The 10,177-nt window shown below is 43.2% G+C and overlaps 2 protein-coding genes across 4 annotated transcripts in view; one reads left to right on the top strand and one right to left on the bottom strand.

Moving 5' to 3' along the window:
• Nucleotides 1–5,819, bottom strand: part of kiaa2013 (KIAA2013 ortholog) — a 14,068-nt gene extending 8,249 nt beyond the window's left edge. The window contains exon 1 of the mRNA XM_035656196.1: nucleotides 4,479–5,819. Within this exon, the coding sequence (XP_035512089.1) occupies nucleotides 4,479–5,436 (958 nt within the window). The 5' untranslated portion in view covers nucleotides 5,437–5,819. The remainder of the gene's footprint in view (nucleotides 1–4,478) is intronic.
• A 3,830-nt stretch (nucleotides 5,820–9,649) lies between these two features.
• plod1a (procollagen-lysine, 2-oxoglutarate 5-dioxygenase 1a) overlaps nucleotides 9,650–10,177 on the top strand; it is a 22,476-nt gene continuing 21,948 nt past the window's right edge. For all 3 annotated transcript variants that reach the window (XR_004796556.1, XM_035656798.1, XM_035656799.1), the window contains exon 1: nucleotides 9,650–9,902. Coding sequence is in view for 2 of the 3 variants with exons in the window: in XM_035656798.1 (XP_035512691.1) it covers nucleotides 9,812–9,902 (91 nt within the window). In the remaining variant the exon portion in view is untranslated. The remainder of the gene's footprint in view (nucleotides 9,903–10,177) is intronic.

Raw genomic sequence — 10,177 nt, 5'->3', positions numbered from 1 at the left:
CGCATGGCAATTTAGACAGACAGCACTGTATCCAACATAAGACATTTTGCTCATGAAAATCTTGTGAAATGTTTTTCTTTTTGTCATTTGTGGAACTGTGTATTATCATTTGTCATGTAGCCATGGTAATGTTGCTGTTTACTGTTTTGTAAGCCCATATGGGCTGGGCACGACAATGGTGCAGGACACTTAAACAAATAAAATTAATCAAAATAACAACGTGTGTGATGTAACCCTAACCCTAAGGAAAAGTATCCCCTGAATCTGCAGCTCCCCTCGGCTTTACAGAGCCTAAAAGCAATTTCAGGTCATTGTTTTGCTGTCTAGCCAGCAACATCAGTTTGTCTTCACTCTCACCACTCTCATAGTGTCACGAGCAGCCAAAGCAGACATTAAAAAAAAATCTCAATTAACAATACCTGCTTAGCAAATAGACACAGTGACTTGTTGGTAAACATAGTGGAGCATTTAGCAGCTAATATTTTCCTCACAAAAACAGCTAAAAGAGAGTGAATAATTGACTTAAAATGATCTGGTGGACACAAAGATGTCTCAAATTTAATGTTAATGTTGCTTTATAACTGCTGTGTAGATAAGCAACTGTTTACTAACCAGTTCAACTTAAAGGTCCAACAAAATCATTAATAGTGGTATGAATTAAAGCCCCATCCAGTCAAAACTCTTCTTGTTTCTCTGTGCTCATTGAAAATCTGATTTTTTAAGGGGCAGAGCCTACCAGCATGATTTGTGACATCACAAATAGAAGTCAGTCCTGGTCCAGTGTGGAACTTGTGCAGTGTGATGTACAAACTTGAAGCCACCAGTGCACATCCACTGAGAATGGACTTCATAGTAAATTAGGAGATATCGTGTGTCCAACAGGAAAACTTTAGAAATTAACAACATGTGCACATTCAGAGCTTCCGGAATATTTAATGAGATAGAAGAAATATAAGAAATGCTTCTAGTATTGTACTTTTTTTGCAGAATGAAACACATCAGACACACATTATTGTTCCAAGCAGATTATTTGAATAATTGTCTTCAGCAGCAGTAGGTAACTTTTTTATAAAAGTATTTTTGTCACATTGGCTGAAGCTTTCAATTCAATTGTAATTGTATGGCGCCAATTCATAACAAACGTTATCTCAGGACACTTTTCGCTATCTACCGTGTCTGAAAGTCAACAACTAATCAGAGCTAAGAAAGATAGTTGATTGTGAAGTCTTATTCCCAAGTCATAAATTTGAAGCATCCAACCTAAAGCGTCTTCCTATATTTCTTGCCTCTGATTGGTTGTTTTCATTCTGGCCGGGTGGATTCTTGCAAATGCCATTAGGAGCACTAGGAGGAGCCAGAGGAACCAGATTGTTTTTCACAGATTATCTGTCTCATGTACTTCTGTCAGGATAAAGTGAAAGTTTCAGCAAATGTTATTTTTTTAAACATTACCTACTGAAGCTTTCTGGATGGGATCTTTAATGTTTTAACAATTCTGACTTGATTTCAAAACCTTTGAAGCCTTTCATCGCTCTAGTTGCTCCTTACTTTACTTACTTTACTTTATTTACTCTGTTCTATTTCTTTTTCTTTTTTCTTTAAATATGCTAGTCGTGGCAGAAAATAAATATGTATATGCCTTTCCACAGACACAACCCTAATGTGTATGTAATGGTGGTAACAATCCTCAAATCTGTGTGAAAGCGTCACTGCAGAGAACAAGAGAGAAATTTCCTTCAAGGTGAAAAATCAGAGAGAGTAGAATGGTTTGGCAATGGACACAGCTGAGCAGAGAGGAGCCGAGAGGCCTTCAGCTTTCAGCAGATTGTCTGTCGAATGAATTCGACGACACTTCCCCAAGGACCAAATAACAGAGAGGCGCAAAGAAACACTCATTGCTGCTCTGATTGCCATATTCTCCCGATAATTAACTGTCAAGGTTCTTGTCACCCCCCCTCCACCCAACTCCTTCTACTCTTCTCTTGTTTTTTCTCTCTCACCTTCTCCTTCTCTCTCTCCACTACTTCTTGGTGGTGTGGCGGAGCTCGATCAGCCCCTCATTACTTACTGGCACATATTAGCGGTGTTTATCCATGAGCGATCGGCTATCGCGCAGAGCAGGGGAAGGAGGCAGACATGGTGGGAGGAAGAGGAGGAGGGTGAGTGAATCGAGGTGGAACTAATTTTTTGACAGGTCCTTGATATGGGTTGGGGGTGTAACAAAACAGGGACTCTGGAATTCTCTGAGTTGGGGGAGGTGGAGGGGTATTTTGTTATTCATCCAAGTGACGCCGCTGTCTTGTGGCATCCAGACTCTGTAGAAACATTTGCCTCTAACTGAGAGGACTGCAGTGGAGGAGTGGTCAGCTCAGGCTCTTACGGTCAAATAGAAAATCCTGGTACTGTTTGATACGTTTGAAATATGGTTGGAACTCCATCTCACACAAAAGCGCATTACAGCCTACCACTGGCACAAGATATGGGGGGCACTGGGTTTTATGCCTCCCCAATCCTGATGCACTGCAGGTCGTAATATTAACACAGCCTATTAACTTCCATTGGCATTTAAAAAAAAAACAAACTTTTGAGTGAGTTTCGTTTACTGACACACTTTTCACTAGCAAGGTTTTTCTGTCTCTTTTTGTTCCTGCAAACATTTGACAGCGGGCTGTTCTATTGGCTACATTAGTGCAGTGGCATTTCAAATGTCAGCACTTTAGATTATTAAAATGAAGTAATTATATCAAACAAAAGAGCAATAAGTAAAGTTGTATGTGTGTGTGTGTGTGTGTGTGTGTGTGTGTGTGTGTGCTATATTATTCTTGAGGTTGAATTTACATGATGCGGCATACTGGGCAATTTTGTTGCTCTGAACATTACATGAGTGAAAATGAGTAAAACCTAGTCAACTTTAAATTTTGGTTTAAAACAAAACACGATCAGCAGTCTCCTGGGTGAAAATGTGAATGATCCATCTATCCACAGCCACCTCCATACGCAGACTTTCTTGCTCTTTATACTACGTCACCTGACTTCTGACACCTGAAATGGCACTTAAGGTAGGTAATGGTAAATAGTAAATGGACCTGTACTTGTATAGCGCCTTTCTAGTCTTCCGACCACACAAAGCACTTTTACACTACGTGCCACATCACCCTTTCACACACATTCACTCAGTGACGGTAAAGTCCATCAAACAGAAACTAACACATTCATACACATTCACACCCCTTCGTGGTGGTCCAGAGATTCGATATTCGGCAGGCAATGTAGCGGATAATGTCTGGTTCTCATGTGATTGCAGTAACTCTAGTGGTGCCACTGCTGCGAGAGCGTGACAAGAAACAGGGAGAAGATGTGAGACGAGTGAATACAGACAGGGGAGGCATCCCAACCAGCTCAGAATTTAGGGGAGAGAACTTCTTACAAAAAAGGGGTGCGAAGTTCGAAATAAAAGAAGAAAATAATCCACTGTGATAAGATACGGTGCGGTTATTTTAAAGCATTTTTTAATTGACTTTACAGACCAATTACTGCATCATGTTATAGACCGTTACTGTGACATTATAAAATGAATTCTGTGTGTAGCATTTCCACTCAGAAATCCATAGCTTTTGCTTTTAACTACATTTCAGCCATGTTTCATGTGAAAGGAAATGCACTGCATGTTACATAAAGTTAAAATTAGTAGCCTATGGTACGCAGCCGGGACCCAGTTTGTGGAAAGCGTCTGTTAGGAGACTTCCATTCAATGAGTGCAGCGAGTGAAGTAAAAGGACGTGAGAGTTGACCTTCCAGTTTGGCACTGACATGAGGCATTCACAGGGCACACAGATCAACCAGAGTTCAAGGGATGGTCCATTATCTGAAACACGCTGCATCAAATAATAGCCTGTCACATAAACCGCAAAGTAAGTGGCTAGCTGGGAGACGTGGAGTGATGCTGAAGCGGTTTGTTTCCACACAATAATGTTGTTTTAACCGGCCACTTTATCTAGCCTGGTGCTGCTTTGTAGCTTGTTTATCAGCTTGAGTTCAAACTCCATAGTGCATACATTGCCACAGCAAATGACACTATGTTGTTCATTCGCTGTGCATAAGGCTGCTTGTGATTAAACATTTTACATTTGAGAATTCTGGCTTCTTGTTAATGTTAAATGTGAGTCTGGCACCCTGTGGAAAAGCAGAAAACTACCAAAGTAAGGTATGTGTCATGTAACTGTATTATGTCTTGTGGCTCCATTTAGCTCCGAGCAGAGGATATGCACCTAACCTGCTGACAGAACATGTGACCTACAGTAAAACCTCTTCAGAGTTGACACAGCGCTCAGCTGTTTCACATTGTGTGAAGTGATTCAACAGCGTTATATCACTGCCTTTGGAATCAGTATATCAATCTGCATATTTCAGGCAGCAGCTGGTTTCCCTTCCATAAACGGATGAACTCTAGTGAGGAGCCTGCTACAACCTGAGCTCACCTGAAATGAAGAGGTCCATCCAGGCCTGCTGGTGATCTATGACCAGCTCATCCACGCTGGCCCTCAGCAGCTCCCCCAGCTCCTTTTTGGCTCCGTCTCTGAGGGTGCTGAAGGTCTCCTCCAGCTTGGAGGACTCGATGGGCTCCGAGGTCCACACCACTGACAGGATGTTGTCAGTGTACTCGGATTTAGCGGAGACCTGGAACCTGCTGTTCACCTTCTTGGTGACCACCACCACCAGCACCATCCGGTTATTCTCCACAGGCACTCTGCCGGAGAAGAGCACTATCTCTCTGTCCTCCAGTTTCTCCACGCTGGTGGAGAACTTGCTACCGAAGGAGGGGTTTTCAGAGGAAACGTCCAAGGAGGCGGCTCTGTCGGACGGGTTGTTGACGTGGATCCGCTGGAGATAGACGTTAGGTCTGCTCCTGTGTGCGATGAACTCCTCTCTGATGGTGACACAGTCCCGGGCTGACTGCAGAGCGGCTGCTGAGGCACAGCGGACTGACAGCACGGCTCCTTTCCGGAACCACAGCATGGCAGCCTGCGCTTCGGCCCGGTTCCCCTCGAGATGGACGCCCAGTCTCGGTGAGTATTCAGTCTGGTGGACCGGAGCCGAGCCGGGCTGTGAAGAGGACGCTACCCACAGTTTGTTGGAGTCAATGTCAATCAGAATATGGCCGTTACCTGACACAAAGGGCGTATCTAGTTGCTCCTGAGGTGTGCTGTATATCCCCTCTCCTCGCTCTACGAGAGAGTTCCACCTGTGGATTTCCGCCTGTAGGCACTGTCCTGCCGCCCCGCCGGGCATGGCCGAGCCGCCGAAGAACCTCCATCTGCGCTCCGCCCCCAGGTACCAGTAGAAGATGAGGAAGAGCAGCAGCCCTATGAGGAGTCTTCTCGCCCAGCTGCTTGATAACAAGCCTGGTAGCCCCTTTAGTCTCTGCTGTAGCCACATTGCGTGTTTAGATGGTGGAAGCCCAGCTACGAGTCGGTGTCTGAACACTGCACCCAGGGTGCTCAGGCTGAAAGTGTAAAGGTGTCACATGGAAGAGTGCTCGCGCTCAGAACATGACTCTCAGGACGAGGCTGACACACTGTTAGCTTCCGGCTACAGTAGCTCAGCTAAGTAGCTACGTTGTGGACGGAGGCTGTCGGAAATGTGCCGTTGTTTCTTGCATCGTGCTTATTGTCATATCCTTCAACGGGTGAGTATAAGGCAGCCGTCAAGTTGTCGTGCCTCGGGTCATTGGGTTTTCTGGCTGCTTTCAGGTTAAAAACATCAGCTGTGTTTCCGGATAACTCTGTAGCCAGCGGTTGACACTTCTGGTTGGTCACAACTGTCGTAAAGCTAAACGACACAGCAGCGACCGGAAATGTCGTAAAACCAGTGACTGTGTGTATCGATGGGATGTATTTATTTATTTAAATTCAACTTTAATAAAGTTAAATACATTTACAGGAAATATAATGTAAAATAATATAGGATTAAAAACGTATTAATTAATTTAATTAAATTATATTGGTTATAGTGAAAACATAAGATACAATAATTAACAGGTAAATTAAACTAAAATTAAAGTATAATATAATATGGTACATATTGATATGGTATGGGATATGAGATATAGTATAGCGTGAAATATAATAATAATAATAATAATAATAATAATACATTATATTTATAGAGCACTTTTCACACAACAATTAATCACACGTTAAAAGCAGTTGTGAAAAGATGGGTTTTGATCAGTTATTTGAGCGCAGACAGATCAGTACAGTCTCGGATGTGTTAGGGGAGAGAGTTCTAGAGGGAGGGGGCAGCTATGGAGATATAGTATAGCTATGTAGTGATATAGCATAATACAGTACAGCAAAATAACATTTGTTAGTATATTGTGCTGTGGGAAAATGGGTCTGTGTGTGCTGTGTAGTGCTACAGACTGTGTGTGTGCTGTTGTCTGGTGGCAGCGGGTTACTAATGAGTGCCTGAAGCGCTCTGTTTTGGGAGGATTTAGTGGCTGAATGAGCTGCCCGTCTGCCACAGCTCTTCGTAGAGAGAGTGAGAGGTTTTTTCCAGGGTGGCTTTGATTTTGTCCTTCGTCCTCCTCTCTGCCACTGACTCCAGGTTGTCAAGTTCCTGCCTGACCACACTGCTGGCTTTCCTCACCAGTTTGTTGAGTCTGCCGGCCAAGCCAGCCCTGATGCCCCCACCACAGCAAAGAGCAGTGCACTGGCTACTACGGACTGATAGAAGATCAGCAGGAGCCTGTGGCACACGCTGACAGATCTGGTCCCTTCCTGAAGAGGGCGTTGGTGTTATGAGACCAGTCCAGTTTATTGTTGGCAATAAATATCATGGCAATGGCAGCGCTTGTAGATGCTCCCTAGAACTTTGCCACCTTTTGGTTTGAATTTGCTGTTTTTTCACCCTTATTACTGAAGCACTTATTTCTCATGATAAAAAATAAATATATATATTTTGGAGGGGGCTTTTATTGCTTTTAATTCTGACAGTAGTCGCTAAAGAGGACAGGAAAGGGGGGGGGGGGGGACAAGCAGTGAAGAGCCATGAGTTGTTCTACATCCTTGCATTGCAAATAGCAATAACACAACACTGAGTCCTTGATTTGGACCCCAAAGTGAGGTAGTCCATGATCCAGGATGCAGCGTCAGTGTACCGTTGCATTGCTGGAAGCCAGAAGCACTGGAGGAGTCAAAGAGCTTGTGAGTCAGGAAGGGGATGGCATCCTCCATTCTGATGTTTGGTTGGTATGCAAACTGCAGTGGCTCCAGGTAATCAGTTAGAAGGACCTGAGCTTGAGATGAGCTACAGGTCTGTTAGTCATTGAGAGCACTGGGGCGTCCTTTCATTGGCACTGGAACAATGCAGGAGGGCTCCATAGTTAAAGCGCCTTCCTCCACCTCAGGGAAAGATTGACTAGGTGCTGGACGGCTGCTGCAAGCTGACGAGCGCACACATGGTTAACCCAGGGATAACCTAACCCTAGGGCTGTACAATTGACACTACGTCTACCAGCCCTGAGTTAATGATCAGTTGGAATGCATGACTAATGTTTACATGTATGTTTACATTCTGTTTGCTTTAGCCCCGTTTCACACTGGCACCTTTCAGCCCAGTGTTTAGTTGATTTTCAGGGGATAATCCCACAAACTCAGGGCTATCCCTGCAGGGCAAGCAAGCTCTAGGCAAAAATCGGGGTTAGCCTGCTTTGGAATGAGCCAGGATTGTGTCATTGAAAGCTTTCTTAGCCTGGGCAAAGTGCAGTGTGAAAAGGCCTTCAATTATTATTATCTTTTCTTTTGGACAGCACAGAGCTCCTCGTGATCCCTTGCCACGAAAGCCCTCTTCTTCCTGTTGAGAAGATGTTTGATCTCCTTATTAATCCCTGGTTTGTTGTTTGGGAAGCCTGTTTGGATGGTACAATGCCGCCCCATAGTCCTCCTGGAACAGTTCCCAATCCATAGACCAAACCTTTACAGTCCCAGTGCTGGCCACCTGTTGCTTCACCAGTGGCCTGTAGGTGGCTACAAGGTGTGAGATTGTGGTCTGAGGAGCTGTATGCCCACTTTACATATAAGGATTTTATTTTGTTGTAAGTTTGTCAGGGTGGAAGAGAGGAAGACATGACTGGAATGCCCACTGATCATTATGAGGGTGCTGGGGTGTTGTGTTTGAAGTCTCACCATGACGTTATCTGTGCTCACCACCGCAGTAGATGGTGGAATTTAAACAATCACAGCAGATAATTGCAACCACCATAAGTTCAAGTTAAGTTAACTTTACTATTTCATATAACAATTGCTTGAATGGACAAGATTTTTGTTGACAAAAATCACATTTATTTATGTCTTTATGGTAAAAAGGGAATAAATAGTAGAGGACATCCCATTGTTGGAGACCAACATATTGACTTAGTATCTCAAAATAATGACTTTGTGATACTAAGTCAAAATTATTTCTATGGATTTTACTGAATATTATCAGGGCAAGAACATTTACAAACTGTAACCATTTTTTAACAATTCTCAGTGCTAGAAGATAAGAATACATATGGTTAAAGTTTATTAGGTACAGACAGGTAAAACTACTGCACTTCGTGGAGGTTTTTAAGTTTTTGTTCAAACTGTTTTAGAACGGTGTTGATTCAGCTGTACGCTCCTTCTGGAGGACGTAGCAGAGTAACTCATTTGAGAAGAGTTTGTGCTGGTGTTGCATTGCATTATACAGTACTTCCAGTGGTTTTAATGTTATAAACAGTAACATGTAAGACTGCTTTTGCACAATGTCACTCAACTTCTGCTGCTTGACTTCAGTAAGGATCATTATGAAGTTAACATTAGCCACAGAGGAGGTGCAGATATTGCAATGAATACTGGCTCACAGATGGGTGAGACAACATAATCATGCATTTTAGTGAAGTATTCCTCATTCCAACTCCAACTGTGTCATACTTTTTCCGTCCTCAATAAAAAACAAACTTCAACTCGCAGAACACTACTGAATAATAGGCATCAGAGGGATTTAGATAGATAGGTAGGTAGATAGATAGATATACTTTATTGATCCCAAGCTGGGAAATTGCAGATTTATTAGTTGTTATACCCAATGCTGACTTAAATAAGTGGGTATACTCTGTATACCTGCGTATATCCTGCACGACACCATTGAGTATTTCTAATGTTTAATCTAATTTAATTTATATGAGATATATCCACATTCATTTTACTAATTTGCCCCATGGGGGCTTCTACTGTAATAAGATATTCAATTTTACAGTCATACTTGTGAATTTTGACATTTTATAACGACTTAATAAACACAAAGGTTCACTGGTATGGGAAGCACAGGCTACGTGCAACTGCTCAGGTCCACAGAACAGCTGGGTCATCACTTTCAAACAGCCTTTTTTTTTTCCCATTTTGGAAGTGGGCGTTCCGGATGCATGCAGCCTAGTTTAACTCAAATCTGAACATGAAATCTGAATGATACAAACATTACACAGAACAATTCAAACTACTACTGTTTTACTACTCTTTTTCAGAATAAGTACAAGCAGCAGAAGAATACGTTAATCTTCCACTGCAACTCTGTAAATCACAGACTGTTGAATTGAAGAGAGAGTGGGAGAGGGAAGAGGGGGGAGAGAGACATAGGCAGACACAGAGGGAGAGAGAGGAGGGGGGCAGCAGGCGGTGCTGGCAGAGTTAACGCAGTCCTGCGAAGTTCGCTTTCTCGAACCGACTGGAAACGTTTGCACTTCGGTTTAAACCGGGAGCCGTGAAGACACTGCAGCTTTAACTTTGCAACCATGAGACTTTGGTCCTTGCTGTTGTTCCCGGGGCTTTTAGTCTGTGTACTTTTCCCTCTAACAAACTGTGAAGAGCAGCGACTCCCCGACGGTAAGTCAGGAATGTTGTGTGTATTTGCACCCTGCATATACACTGTGCTGTCTAGTGGCGTTTGAAAAGAACATATCTCACTGTATCAGTGCAGTTTAGGACAGGCAGGCTTGGTGTGGGCTGAGGGAGACTCCCCAGCTCATGTGAAAAAAACCTCCAAGTTAATAATAAACGGTCGTAATTACCCAACGACACAAAAATGTCCGTTAGAGCATTCTAGCAGTCTGTAGTAAATACACCGTTGTGCTCGTGAACGGTGTGGTAACTACCGTTAG

Source organism: Morone saxatilis, unplaced genomic scaffold (assembly GCF_004916995.1).
Source record: "Morone saxatilis isolate NCDOM2014 unplaced genomic scaffold, NCSU_SB_2.0 Contig15, whole genome shotgun sequence".
NCBI lineage: Eukaryota > Metazoa > Chordata > Actinopteri > Moronidae > Morone > Morone saxatilis.
The sequence above is the reverse complement of the archived record's forward strand: the minus strand, read 5'-3'. Positions and strand labels throughout refer to the sequence as shown.